This window comes from Lucilia sericata, unplaced genomic scaffold (genome assembly GCF_015586225.1).
Source record: "Lucilia sericata isolate MDLA Ls3-8-SP2 unplaced genomic scaffold, ASM1558622v1 Contig001895F_arrow, whole genome shotgun sequence".
NCBI lineage: Eukaryota > Metazoa > Arthropoda > Insecta > Diptera > Calliphoridae > Lucilia > Lucilia sericata.
In genome coordinates, this window is record NW_023995780.1 from 10,001 (window position 1) to 24,300 (window position 14,300).

The following is a 14,300-nucleotide window of genomic DNA, read 5'->3' on the forward strand; positions in this document are numbered from 1 at the left end:
TTTTTGTACTAAAAATTCGTTTTGCACTAAAAACTCGTTTTTGTACTCAAAACTACATATTTTTTTGTAATAAAAAGATAAAATTCAATCCATTTCTCTCGTTTATAGAAAATTTTCTATAAATTTTCACTTTTATAGAAACTTCTTTCAGTCTCTTACTACTTCCTAATTTTACTTTATTACAAATAATTACATTTAATTAATTTTGTTAATTAATCGTGTTTGCCTTTCATTCTTATCAACCTGAGTCTAAACATTTTATCTCTTTATTAAAACACAATTTTTATCACCTTTTGTTTATAATTTAAAAGTATCTTCCTCATTTGCCAGCCAACCAACCCACTTCTCTTTCTTTATACTTTATAATTTTCTGTTATATATGGAGTACATTGCTCTCTCCAGTGTGTTTTTTTATTAACATATTTCTTTGTTTACGTTTTTATTTCGACGTATAAGACACCAAGAATGAAAGAGAAATTGCTCTTAGTTTCATACGGGTCTTCCAAATTAAACGTGTATTTCTGTGCTTCATTAATACGATTTTTTTTTTCAAATAAATTTAAAACAAATCCTCAAATTATACAAAATAGTAATACAACAGGAAAAAAAAAAACATCAAAAACTAAAAGTTGTTTTCTCCATAATAATAAATTCATGATATAATTGTTGTATTTTTCATCTTTTTCGTTTATTTCTTTTTAACGTTTAGTATAAATTTTGCTTACTCAGGCGTGTATGTTTGTGCGTGTGTAAATCTTTTGTCTATTTTATTTGTTTTGCCTTTTGTACGGTGATGTGTTCCTATTGCCTCCAAGTTGTCTATTTTTGTTTATAACAATTGAAATTGTGACGTTTTTTCACTTGTTTTATGATTAAACATAAAGAAAACCCAAAAAAAAAGCAATTAGTTGCATTTATTTTTAGTTAATATTGGAATATATAGTTTGCCCAAATGTGGATTTGGGATTATTTATGGCATCGAAAAGAGCTACAAGAACGAGAACATCGTCGTTATGTGGCCTTAGTTAAATTTGGTATTGGTAAGTTTTAATCTTAAGTATTTCATCAATGTTTCTGTTATTACAATAACTGATTGATAAGTTACAATCTTGCTAATCATTGTCTAGCTGAATTTGTCGTAGTGTATTTGTTGTAAAAGTCTTGTTTTTTTTTAACTACACGTTGTCTGTTTCTTTGTGGTAGAACTTGTGGAATTCAATTGAAAACGTATTTTATATTTTATTGCAAATGTGAGTGCGCTAAAAATGCTGTATAAACAACACTAGACAACAAAAAGTTCTATAATAACTAATAGATTTCTAACATGACAATTTTTCGGCCTGGGTTTGATCACTTGGCCGCGACGCCAATCAGCAGTAATTTCTGCTAATTAAGTTTCTATTAACTATAGTATCTATATAGAGAAAGTAACGCAGTTGGCAGTAATTGTCTAAACAAATCAACCACAACTGCGCTTTCTATAAGAAAAATACAAAACCCCATTAAAACCAAATCTTACGAATTACTTTTGCGTAAAGTGTAGAATTATTTTTTAGTTGTACTAAAAATAACTAAATATAAAATTAAAATTATTCGAAAGTGATTTACTTTTTTCTATTAGTATTTATATATTAGTCATTATTAATGTAATGTGTTGGCCAGCGAATTAGAAAAACCAAAGAATGATACATTTAGAGATACTTTTTCTAGAGTAAAGTCCCGAAACTTAGAATAGGTTTGAATATGTAAACGGAATTCTTAGACTTTGAATAAATTTGGTAATTTTTTAATAAAACAATTTCCAACTGGGAAGGAACAAACAAAAGAAAAGTCTACGTATATTGTCCAATATAAGTATTTACAAATACAAGTTTTTCTAATTGTTTTGCCTTATTCAAAGCAAATTAATTGAAAGTTCAAAGATCAAATAAAACTAATAAAACATTAGAGATTTCATTCTCTTAACCTGAACAAAGTTGTTATTAAATCATTAAACGAACAATAGATAGATAGGTAGATAGATAAATAGATAGATAGATAGATAGATAGATAGATAGATAGATAGATAGATAGATAGATAGATAGATATATAGATAGATAGATAGATAGATTAGCTAGATAGATCGTAGATAGATAGATAGATAGATCGAGATAGATCTAGATAGCTCGCTATATCGCTAGCTAGCTCGCTCGCTCGCTCGCTCGCTCGCTTCGCTCCTCGCTCGCTAGCTCGCTCGCTCGCTCTCTCGCTCGCTCGCTCGCTCGCTCCTCCTCGCTCGCTCGCTCGCTCGCTCGTCGCTCGCTCGCTCGCTCGGCTCGCTCGGTCGCCGCTCGCTGCTCGCTCGCTCGCTCGCTCGCTCGCTGCGCCCTCGCGCCTCGCGCTCGCTCGCTCGCTCGCTCGCGCTCTCGCTCGCGCTCGCTCGCTCGCTCGCTCGCTCGCTCGCTCGCTCGCTCGCTCGCTCGCTCGCGCTCGCTGGCGCCTCTCGCCCCGCTCGGTCGCTCGATAGCTCGCTGGCGATGCGAGATAGCGAGCTCGCTCGATCGATCGCTAGCGCTCGCTCCATCGCTCTCGCTCCTCGCTCGCTCGCTATCGCTCTCTCGCTCCTCTCTCGCTCGCTCGATCGACTCGATAGATAGATAGATAGATAGGTAGATAGATAGATAGCTAGATAGATAGATAGATAGATAGCTCGATAGATCGATAGATCGATAGCTCGCTCGATAGATCGATAGATAGATAGATAGATAGATAGATAGATAGATAGATAGATAGATAGATAGATAGATATAGATAGATATAGGGAGGGCCGTTTTATAGTTAACGCTTAGGAAAAAACCTTTAGTTAATTTCAAAATTTCATACATAGTACAAAACTTAAGTGAGAACTGTACAACCCTGCCTTTGTATTTAACTTTAAAACGTTTAAAAACTGGTTATTTTTATAAATTATTTTAATGACCGATAATTGCCTTTGTATTTTCATTATTGAATATATGAATTCCATATATCTTTTCATCGTCTATTTCCATTAAATTAAACAAAACCACTTTTTGCTAAATTCTCGCTGAATAATAATTTGTATTTCAAATTTCCTCTCCTCACAACGTTTTAAAGATAAACCTACAAAAAAATATTTACAAAATCATGTTTAGTATTTAAAATTTTCTCATAGATTGTCTAGTGCTAGTAGCTTTTTGTTGTGCTTCAGCTTTAATTTTATCCGCAATATCATAAATCGAATTATTAGAATGGTGCTTAAATAAATGTGCAAATAAATGAAAATAAAGTGCAATAAAATAAGATAAATCTTTACCATTAATTGATTTAAATAAAATTCATACGGTATAAGACCAGTTAAAGGATCTATGGCCACTGCCATCATTTCATCTAACTCCTCTTGGGTAAAAGGTTCTCCCTCTTCCATCATTAGTTTACCAAAGTATTCTCGTGTTAGAGTGCCACGATTTTCGGGATCTAAAACATGAAAAGCTTCTAATAGTTTTTCCGGTTCAGCAGGTTCCATTCTAAATGATATAAACCGAAATGTATAAACAACTCTCCTTTAAAGGTTATTTTTTATACATACTTATGTTCTGCCAGCAATTGTGTTACATGTGGCAAGAATTTTGTTAAATGTACTTCACCACTAGAATCTTCTGTTTCCGTAGCAGTTATTATTTCATTGATCTCCTGTTCAGTGGGCACACAGCCCAAAAAACGTAATACCGTACCCACTTCTCGTACATCGATGGTCTTATCACCATGATGATCAAATATACAAAAAGCATCTGATATACGTTTTTCCAATTCATTTGAGATTTGTACTAGAAACTTTTAAGGTTGTAGATTTATCCTTTATGCTATATTTTATCGAACTTACTTGGCAATTCCATTTTAGCTGTTGCGATAAATAAGATTCAAACTTTAAAAAATTTAGACTTTTCTCCAAAATTTGTATGCAAATTCACAGAAATTTTCTTTACAACTAATGAGAATTTTTGAAAACTTTGTTTTTTTAATAAACATTTTGTTGTTAAGGGATACCAATTGTTTAATAATTGTTTATCACTTTTAAATAATTGCTAAGCATTTGCCACACTTTTTTTTCAATGATTTGTATGTAAAATAACAAATTTCCAATATTTTCTACAAAAATGATATTTGTACTTTTTGAAATTTTTAAAAATTGGTTCACCATTTCATCTATTTTAATCTTAATTGCTTTTACTTACTTCATTCACTTCACATTATTCTAAATTAGGAAACAATGAACTTTTTTAATCTTGTTTCTTTAATTTTATTATATTTTCACATAATTTTTTATATTATTAGAAAAATTGTTCTATTATGTCTATTTACACTTTATCATAATCAATTATCAATAACAGTCTTGTTAAAATCACATTTTAAGTGACAGTGAATTTCAATTAATTAGTTCGTTCAAAAACTGTTTACCTGTACAAGATCGAAATAAAAACACATTTTGGTTCGTGTTTGATAGTCACCGAACTCAACTGTATAAATTGTAGAAAAACATGAATTTTACATGTTATTATGTGATATTTATGTTTAGAAGCTTTTATGAGACCAGAGAAGGAAACCTAATGAAATTCTTTCAAATAGATAGATAGATAGATAGATAGATAGATAGATAGATAGATAGATAGATAGATAGATAGATAGATAGATAGATAGATAGATAGATAGATAAATAGATAGATAGATAGATAGATAGATAGATAGATAGATAGATAGATAGATAGATAGATAGATATATGGCGAGATAGAGAGATAGATAGGTAGATAGATAGATAGATAGATAGATAGATAGATAGATAGATAGATAGATAGATAGATAGATAGATAGATAGATAGATAGATAGATAGGTAGATAGATAGATAGATAGATAGATAGATAGATAGATAGATAGATAGATAAATAGATAGGTAGATAGATAGATAGATGACGAGAAAGAGAGACAGACAGATAGATAGATAGATGGGGAGATAGGTAGATAGATAGATAGATAGATAGATAGATAGATAGATAGATAGATAGATAGATAGATAGATAGATAGATAGATAGATAGATATATAGATAGATAGATAGATAGATAGATAGATAGATAGATAGATAGATAGATAGATAGATAGATAGATAGATAGATAGATAGATAGATAGATGGCGAGATAGAGAGACAGATAGGTAGATAGATAGATAGATAGATAGATAGATAGATAGATAGATAGATAGATAGATAGATAGATAGATAGATAGATGGGAAGATAGAGAGACAGATAGATAGTAGATAGGTAGATAGATAGATAGATAGATAGATAGATAGATAGATAGATAGATAGATAGATAGATAGATAGATAGATAGATAGATAGATAGATAGATAAATAGATAGATAGATAGATAGATAGATAGATAGATGGCGAGAAAGAGAGACAGACAGATAGATAGATAGATAGATAGATAGATAGATAGATAGATAGATAGATGGGGAGATAGAGAGACAGATAGGTAGATAGATAGATAGATAGATAGATAGATAGATAGATAGATAGATAGATAGATAGATAGATAGATAGATAGATAGATAGATAGATAGATAGATAGATAGATAGATAGATGGCGAGATAGAGAGACAGATAGATAGATAGATAGATAGATAGATAGATAGATAGATAGATAGATAGATAGATGGGGAGATAGGAGACAGATAGATAGTAGATAGGTAGATAGATAGATAGATAGATAGATAGATAGATGGCGAGATACAGACAGATAGGTAGATAGATAGATAGATGGCGATAGATAGATAGATAGATAGATAGATAGATAGATAGATAGATAGATAGATAGATAGATAGATAGATAGATAGATAGATAGATAGATAGATAGATAGGATGGCGAGATAGAGAGACAGATAGAGATAGATAGATAGATAGATAGATAGATAGATAGATAGATAGATAGATAGATAGATAGATAGATAGATAGATAGATAGATAGATAGATAGATAGATAGATAGATAGATAGATAGATAGATAGATAGATAGATATATAGATGGCGAGATAGAGAGACAGATAGTAGATAGATAGATAGATAGATAGATAGATAGATAGATAGATAGATAGATAGATAGATAGATAGAATTGTTGATCCCATCGTGATACCCTAATTGTCACAGGTGTCTTTACTGAATAGGTATTACTCGCAGTTTCAATGATAAATTTTAGGATATGTTTCAGACACCGTCTCTTCTTCCTTTCCATTAAGACATTAGATATTATATTTAAGATCTAATCTTCTAACAGAAGTGCCAATGTTACAGTGTCCCATATTTGCTGATACCAGCATTTTATGTTCTTTTCGCGCAGGCTTTACAATAAGCTTAACCATGGGCCATCATATAGGACTTACGTATATGAAGCAGTAGGGAAGTTATAGTTATCATTTTCTATAACACATCTATATGTTTTGTATCACAATAAAGTTATAAATAGGAAAATTAATTACAAAATATTCGAAGCCTTTCCCTTTTCAAATTAGACATTATTAAAAATACAGTGACTAAAAATTTTGTAAAACCAAAACAATTTAAAAAAAATAAAAATAAATACCCATAACTACAGTTAATATAAATAAATTGTGGCAATTCATTAATACTTTACTAATTTATAAAATTAACTTTATATTTATCTTATACATTTGTACCTACAATAATTACACAACACTGTACATGACATTTACATGAGTCGTCTGTACGGTTGTCATACGTAGCTACGTTTGTTCCTATGTATGTATTGCATTAGACCAAGAGCTAAATTTTAAATTTAGAAATATATTTATTCTCTAACAAAAGAACCACAAGTTATTAAGGGTTCGACGAAAACGAACGAACTTTTACGCTTTTAATAACTAAAGTATGTAGCACAACAATAAACAATATAATAATCATTGGATTTATTTATTTTTGATTTCTTTATTATTACTCTATAAACTTTTATTTGTGCTAGAGCTTGATCTTGAACTGTTGGCAATATACTGTTTAAAGAAAATAAAATAAATTTGTTAAATTGTATTAAAAGATCTAATAATTTTTATAGAAAAAGAAAAGATATATATTGAATAATGTTTGAGCAATTAACGGCAAAATTAGTGCAAATTATTAAAGATTATCCCGCAGTACAATATGGTAATTTAGTTAAAAAAAATGGCAAAAAATTTAAAAATTGTTTTTTAATAAAAAAAGTCTTTCAAAAAAACTTATAATTTAAAAGTTATAATTCTTAAAGTCAAGTGTTGGAATAAATTATAAGTTGTATTTAAAAATTTATTTCAACAATATACGAATTTTTAAAATTTTATTTACTAATTTAAATGTTTTTCCTTTTTTTCCATTTTAGGTGCCGCCGCTTTCTGCGCTTTATATTTGGTCTTTGGTTATGGAGCTCAACTTTTATGTAACATTATTGGTGTTGTATATCCAGCCTACATTTCCATTCACGCCATTGAGTCCAGCACCAAATTGGATGATACCAAATGGCTTACCTATTGGGTGACCTATGGCATTATGTCAATCATTGAATATTTCTCAGGCATTTTAACCTCCGTCATACCCTTCTACTGGTTGATTAAGGTAATTTAAATAGAATTTTGCGAAATTTTCTACAGAAAGGAAATTTTGCAAAAATTCCGAATAAAAAATTAAATTGGAGAAAATTTGCTGTAAAAAAGGAAATTGCCAAAATTTATTTTGCAAAAATTTCCTTTAAAAATTGAATTTTGCAAAAATTTCGTATATAAAGGGAATTTTGGAGAAATATCCTATAAAAAGGGAATTTTGGAGAGGAGTGGAGAAAAGTGAATTTTGCAAAAATTTCCTATGAAAAGGGAATTTTGCAAAAATTTCCTATGAAAAGTGAATTTTAAAAAATTTCCTATAAAAAGGGAATTTTGGAGAAATATCCTATGAAAAGTGAATTTTGAAGAAATATCCTATGAAAAGTGAATTTTGAAAAATTTCCTATGAAAAGTGAATTTTGAAAAATTTCCTATGAAAAGGGAATTTTGCAAAAATTTCCTCTGAAAAGGGAATTTTGCAAAAATTTCCTATAAAAAGGGAACTTTGCAAAAAATTTCCTATAAGAAGGGAATTTTGCAAAAATTTCCTATAAAAAGGGAATTTTGGAGAAATATCCTATGAAAAGGGAATTTTGCAAAAATTTCCTATGAAAAGGGAATTTTGCAAAAATTTCTTATGAAAGGGGAATTTTGCAAAAATTTCCTATGAAAAGGGAATTTGCAAAAATTTCCTTAAAAAAATATGAATTTTGCAAAAATTTCCTATGAAAAGGGAATTTTGCAAAAATTTCCTATGAAAAGAGAATTTTGCAAAAATTTCCTATGAAAAGGGAATTTTGCAAAAATTTCCTATCAAAAGGGAATTTTGCAAAAATTTCCTATGAAAAGGGAATTTTGCAAAAATTTCCTATAAGAAGGGAATTTTGCAAAAATTTCCTATAAGAAGGGAATTTTGCAAAAATTTCCTATAAGAAGGGAATTTCGTAAAAATTTCCTATAAGAAGGGAATTTTGCAAAAATTTCCTATAAGAAGGGAATTTTGCAAAAATTTCCTATAAGAAGGGAATTTTGCAAAAATTTCCTATAAGAAGGGAATTTTGCAAAAATTTCCTATAAGAAGGGAATTTTTCAAAAATTTCCTATAAGAAGGGAATTTTGCAAAAATTTCCTATAAGAAGGGAATTTTGCAAAAATTTCCTATAAAAAAAGGGAATTTTGCAAAAATTTCCTATAAAAAAGGGAATTTTGCAAAAATTTCCTATAAAAAAAGGGAATTTTGCAAAAATTTTCTATAAAAAAGGGAATTTTGCAAAAATTTCCTATAAAAAAGGGAATTTTGCAAAAATTTTCTTTAAAAAAGGGAATTTTGCAAAAATTTTCTTTAAAAAAGGGAATTTTGCAAAAATTTCCAATAAAAAAGGGAATTTTGCAAAAAAATTTTATTAAAAAAGGGAATTTTGCAAAAATTTCCTTTAAAAAAGGGATTTTTGCAAAAATTCCCTATAAAATGGGAAATTTTGTAAAAATTCCCTATAAAAAGGGAAAATTTGTGAAAAATTCCTATAAAAAGGGAAATTTTGCAAAAATTCCCTATAAAAAGGGAATTTTCGCATATTTCAGAGAAATTTGAGTAAATGTCAAGGAATTTTCAATAATTTCATATAAAAAGAGGGAATTTTGGGAAAATTTCCTTAAAGGCAATCCTCTAATTGTTAGCGGCAAACAAGTAAATCTTTTATTTTTTACTTTTTAGTGCGTTTTCTTGGTCTGGTGCATGTTGCCCATGGAACAAAATGGTTCTTATGTCATTTACAACCGTGTCATTCGTCCACATTTCCTTAAACATCATCAAGGTGAGTTGGTTTTTATCTTAAATATTTATGTTACAAATAGCATTTGTTCATTATTATCATTTTATTTAAAGAATGAAATTTGGTATCATAATTTTAAAAGAAATTTAAAGTTTCCATTATATTTGTAAAGAAATCCATTCAAAATTTCAAGGGGGTAAGGCAATATTTTTAATTGCTTATTTTTTTCTTCTTAAAAAATATATTTTAATAAACTTCTTTAATAAATTTCTCTTTATTTTTTGTTATTTTTCTTTCAGCTGTTGACACTGCGTTAGATAATGTTATTGGTCAAGCCAAGAAAAATATTAGCTCAGTTTTGAAATCTGATTAATTATGTGTGTCTCTCACATAAACACAACCACACACTCTCACACACGCATCTCTTAAGTCCAACAACAAACATAGTTAAGAAGCATTTCCACAATTAAAAAACTAAATTTAAACATTAAAAAAAAAACATCTCGAAAACAGCAACAACAAGAAAGTGATGTTTTCCTTTTCTTTAATCTTTGGTGGTGGTGGTCATGTAGGTGACGGCGACTTCACAAGGAGCACACAATTTGTTCGGAACAAAAAAACATCTTAGTGTTATTTATTTTTTAATTATATAATGTGTCTTCGTGATTAAAAACCTAAATTAGAATTGTATACTTGAGTATATTTTTAAATTTTGCAAGTTTCTGAAAAAAAGGACTTCTATGATTTAATTTTTTTTTTAATTTAATTATAAAAATATATATATTTTTAATTTGCCAACATATTATTATTATAATAGAGTATGTTCGAGAAGAAAAACAAGAATTTTTAAATTAAATAAAACGAAAAAAAAAGAACAGAAATAATTGTTAAATAAAATCATCTAATAATGTTAAAAATTAAATCTATAATGCGTTTTCACTTTTAGAAAGGGAGTTTTGTAAACAATTTCCCATACAGAGGGAATTTTGTAAATATCCTATACAAGGACAATTTTGTGAAAATATCCTATAAAAAAGAGAATTTAGTAAAAATTTCCGATAAAAATTTACTGTTTTCAAATATTTTCCATAAAAAAGAGAATTTTACGAAAATTTCCCATAAAAAAGAATTCTGAGAAAATTCTCTATAAAAATTAAAAAGTTGGGAAAATTGTCTATAAAAATTTAACTTACTCCCAACCTCGCTTTTGGCCAAATACAACATCTTTTCGAATATTAAGGTATTACCACCATGAGCTATAGTTGGTCTTTTGTTAGCAGCAACAACATTTTTACTTGCTCTCCACTCACACATCCAACTAATTAGGTATTTATATCCTAATATTCACTAGAAATTTCATAATTTTAAAAACATATTGAACTTGTAGTTTATTTTTTTTTTAACAAATTTTGTTAAACAATAATTATCTAAGAAAGAAAACTTATACTTATGTTGAAAACAAAACATCTAATTTTCCATTTTAACTGGACCTTCGGCTCCTTCACTATTGCCCTCGCCGGCAGCTGCTTTTTGGCGATTACGCCAGGCTGTCATATAAGTGCGTGGGTGGATGGGCAAGAGACCAGCTATGCCCAAAAGCTCAGCGGCTGGTGTTGACATATGAGCACCGTTGCCCAACCAGAAGCGGATACGTTCAAAATTAAACGATACCAAACGTTCGTTGTGCTCATTAGGCATGGGATCATAGGTACCAACTTGTTCTATAACGGGTTGATGTTGATTTTTACGACGCTATAAATAGGAAATAATTGTAATTATCTTTTTAATAAAAATAATTCATCAAAATTTGTTACCTCCATAACCACAATGTGATAGAATGGCCGGTTTGTGCAGCCTTGTCTTACAAAACGTATAATTTTTGCAGATCTTTTGTAAAAGCGGCCAATGCCACTAGCTGGTGATAGTGGAGCAATATTCATTTTATGGAATTAAATGGCTACTATAAACAATTAATATTATTTTCACAGAAAATTTTAAGAATTTCCAAAAATATTGTCAAGTGTTATGAAAAACCTAACGCCAGAGCCCTGCGCCGACAAATATTAACGGCGGCGGCGACTGACACTAAATATGTCGGCGGCGGCTTAAAATCGACTGTAAGCCGGCTAAGTTTTCAACTACGTTTAGTTTTTAATTTTTCAACGATTTTAAATAAAAACGGAATCCGAGAGATCAGAAAGTAGGATTTTGGAAGCAAATATATTGTTTATAACAACAAAACAGAGCAAACTCAAAAGTTGTATGAGAAATTATGCAGGGATGAATAAAAAATTCTTAAAAATTAAAAACAAATCCTTTCTCCAAGTTCTCCATATAAAACATCTTGCAGAAAATCAGTTTCTAAAAAATTTTGCATTAAGAAAATGATCAATAACGTAAAAACAAAGATATTTTATTTGTTTATTTACTAGCTATACCCAGTGTGCTGTGCTACCCTAAAAGCAATATAAATAAGAAACCTACTTAACAATTTTGATGATTCTAACTACAATGGTTTTCCAGATATACAATTTGTTACATATGGGAGATTCCACGCAAATTATTGCAATTTCGCCAATTATTCCGAACGTTAATTAAGATTTTAATTTAATCTATGAAAAATTTGAATAATCTAATAGTTTCCAGATATACAAAATTTTGTATTTAATTCATATGGGAAGTGCCAAGCCCCCCATTGAAAGACCGCCCGTTATTCTCTAAATGTTCTTCAGTAAAATTTGAAGATTCTAGCTCTAATAGTTTCTCAGATATACGAATTTGTCTATTTAATTCATATGGGAGCTCCAAGCCCCCCAGATGAAAGTCCGCCCTTTTTTCTCCAAAATGTTCAGATGAATATTAAAGCTGTTCGTGCAAAATTTGAAGAATTTAGTTATATTAGTTTCCCAGATAAACGAATTTTTGTATTTAATTCATATGGGAGGTTCCGCTCCCCTCATTGGTAGTCCCCCAATTTATTACCCAAAATGTTTACATGGATGTTAAAGTTCTTCCAGAACAACATCATTTAAAGGGATCACAAAGAGATTGAAAAATATTCCAAAAGTTTGAAACTTTGAAAACATTATTAGAATGTATGAAAACTCGCAACTCTAAAGGCAGACTAATCCTATTTTAGCGGTAATTTATGATTAAAATAAGTAAGAAGTAAGAGTTATATTCGGCAAATCATATGTCGTAAAAAAGCAAATTTCGGAAGTGGTCCGATCATTAGATTAATAAGAAAGTCACCGTGTTTTTCGGATTAGGGACTTAAATGTGGATTTGGATCAATAATATATATAATTTAAAGTATTTTTTTTAATTCTACTATAATTCTATCATAATGATAACTTTTGGAATGATGTATTAGCTATAAACTGATTTTCTGTAAGAGGGTTATATTGGCGGACCGATCCTCATAACTTTATTTTTCGGTTTCTAAAAATGTTTTTTTCGTCGACATCGACATTTGAAATCCATTTATGTGCGTTTAAGTCATTTTCTCAAGAAGATTTCATATACATATTTGCATTACATATTTTCGTTCCAACAAAAATTGTTTTATTATGGTATTATTAAGTACGTAAAAAACGTTAAAATCAATTATTGAAGGGGGCAGGGTCAATTATGGCCTATAGAAATTTCGATTGATATCGAGCCATTTTTGCAAAATGGACGTAAGCAAGATAAATTTTCGTTCAATTAGGATACTGCGAGTTTAATTTTATGTTTATATATTCAATATTTTAGAAAATTCAAAAAGTACCAGTTAAAGAACGAAAAATTACCAGAAATACTCCAGTTTAAATTTTCATTCACTCAAGTCCCTGATTGCTTAGTTTTATGTTTTTAGGTTCATTATAATAGAAAATTCAAATAGAACCAGTTGAAGAACGAAAAAGTTCCAAAAAGTCCCCTTTTATATGTTATCACTTAATCCGGGCTGTACATTCCTAATTTCATGTTTCTAGGTTCAATATTATAAAAAATTCAAAAAGTACCAGTCGAAAAACGAAAAAGTACCAAAAAGTCCCCTTTTAAATGTTATCACTTAATCCGGGCTGCACATTCTTAATTTAATTTTTCTAGGTTCAATATTATAAAAAATTCAAAAAGTACCAGTCGAAAAACGAAAAAGTACTAAAAAGTCCCTTTTTTTAGATTATAATTTACTCCGGGCTCTACATATTTATTTTTATGTTTCTAGGTTTAATTTTATGGAAAACTCAAAAAGTACCAGTCGAAGTACGATAAAGTTCCCATTTTATAGATTCTCATTTACTCCAGGCTCTAAGTGCTTAATTTCATGTTTCGAGGTTCAAATTTTGTAGCAAGCTCAAAAAGTACCAGTCAAAGAACGAAAAAGTACCAAAAAGTGCCATTTTATAGATTCTCATTTACTCCAGGCTCTACGTGCATAATTTCATGTTTCTATGTTCAATTTAATAGAACACTCAAAAAGTACCTTTTGAAGAACTAAAAAGTACCAAAAAGTCCAGTTTTATAGATTCTCAAGTGCTTAATTACATGTTTCTAAATTCTAAGTCAAAAAAGTACCAGTTGCAACATCTATTGGGAGCCCGTTATTATGTATTCATATGTATAAGTTAATAAACCAAAAAACAATGTTTTATAAAAAAAAGTACTAAAAATAGGTACAATTTTCACCCCTTAAACGTCCGAATATCCAAAAAGTACTAAATTCATATTTTTATTTGTTCGTCAAGTTATGAAGGATTCAAAAATATTTTTTGAATGTTCTCTGGTTTAAAAGATACATGGGGTGCAAAAGAAGTACCAAATTACAGTTTCTACCCGTTTATTCCCCAAAGGGGCCGAATTTGAAAAAAGTACCAGACACCTGTCCGCTTATTTTTTAAATTAA

At 29.6% G+C, this 14,300-nt stretch overlaps 3 protein-coding genes across 8 annotated transcripts in view; 1 reads left to right on the forward strand and 2 right to left on the reverse strand.

The window, feature by feature from the left end:
* The window catches only part of LOC119612978 (nose resistant to fluoxetine protein 6), a 13,093-nt gene extending 8,695 nt beyond the window's left edge, over window positions 1-4,398 (reverse strand). The window contains exons 1-3 of the mRNA XM_037968880.1: window positions 3,882-4,398; window positions 3,588-3,825; window positions 3,315-3,525 (exon numbers count right to left, since the gene is read on the reverse strand). The gene's annotated coding sequence lies outside the window, so the exon portion shown is untranslated. The remainder of the gene's footprint in view (window positions 1-3,314; window positions 3,526-3,587; window positions 3,826-3,881) is intronic.
* Window positions 1-10,100, forward strand: part of LOC119612979 (receptor expression-enhancing protein 5) — an 11,865-nt gene extending 1,765 nt beyond the window's left edge. For 2 of the 6 annotated variants that reach the window (XM_037968881.1, XM_037968882.1), the window contains exons 3-5: window positions 7,424-7,656; window positions 9,355-9,454; window positions 9,712-10,100. In XM_037968881.1, coding sequence (XP_037824809.1) covers window positions 7,424-7,656; window positions 9,355-9,454; window positions 9,712-9,785 — 407 coding nt within the window. In that variant the 3' untranslated portion in view covers window positions 9,786-10,100. Of the gene's footprint in view, window positions 1-490; window positions 1,041-6,965; window positions 7,213-7,423; window positions 7,657-9,354; window positions 9,455-9,711 lie in introns of those variants that run through there. The other 4 variants (XM_037968885.1, XM_037968884.1, XM_037968886.1 and 1 more) reach the window with 4 other exon arrangements.
* A 671-nt stretch (window positions 10,101-10,771) lies between these two features.
* LOC119612981 (probable 28S ribosomal protein S16, mitochondrial) lies at window positions 10,772-11,517 on the reverse strand. Its single transcript, XM_037968887.1, has 2 exons — window positions 11,227-11,517; window positions 10,772-11,164 (listed from the first exon to the last, which is right to left on the reverse strand). Exons 1-2 carry the CDS (start codon window positions 11,350-11,352, stop codon window positions 10,880-10,882), a joined length of 411 nt encoding a protein of 136 aa, XP_037824815.1. The 5' UTR covers window positions 11,353-11,517; the 3' UTR covers window positions 10,772-10,879.
* Window positions 11,518-14,300: the final 2,783 nt, after the last annotated feature.

Excerpts from the sequence above, each read along its gene's own strand:
- LOC119612981 (XM_037968887.1), bottom strand. The coding sequence starts at position 11,352 with ATGAATATTGCTCCACTATCACCAGCTAGTGGCATTGGCCGCTTTTAC. Across the intron at positions 11,165-11,226 it reads ATCACATTGTGGTTATGGAG|CGTCGTAAAAATCAACATCA; the intron begins GTAACAAATTTT and ends TCCTATTTATAG.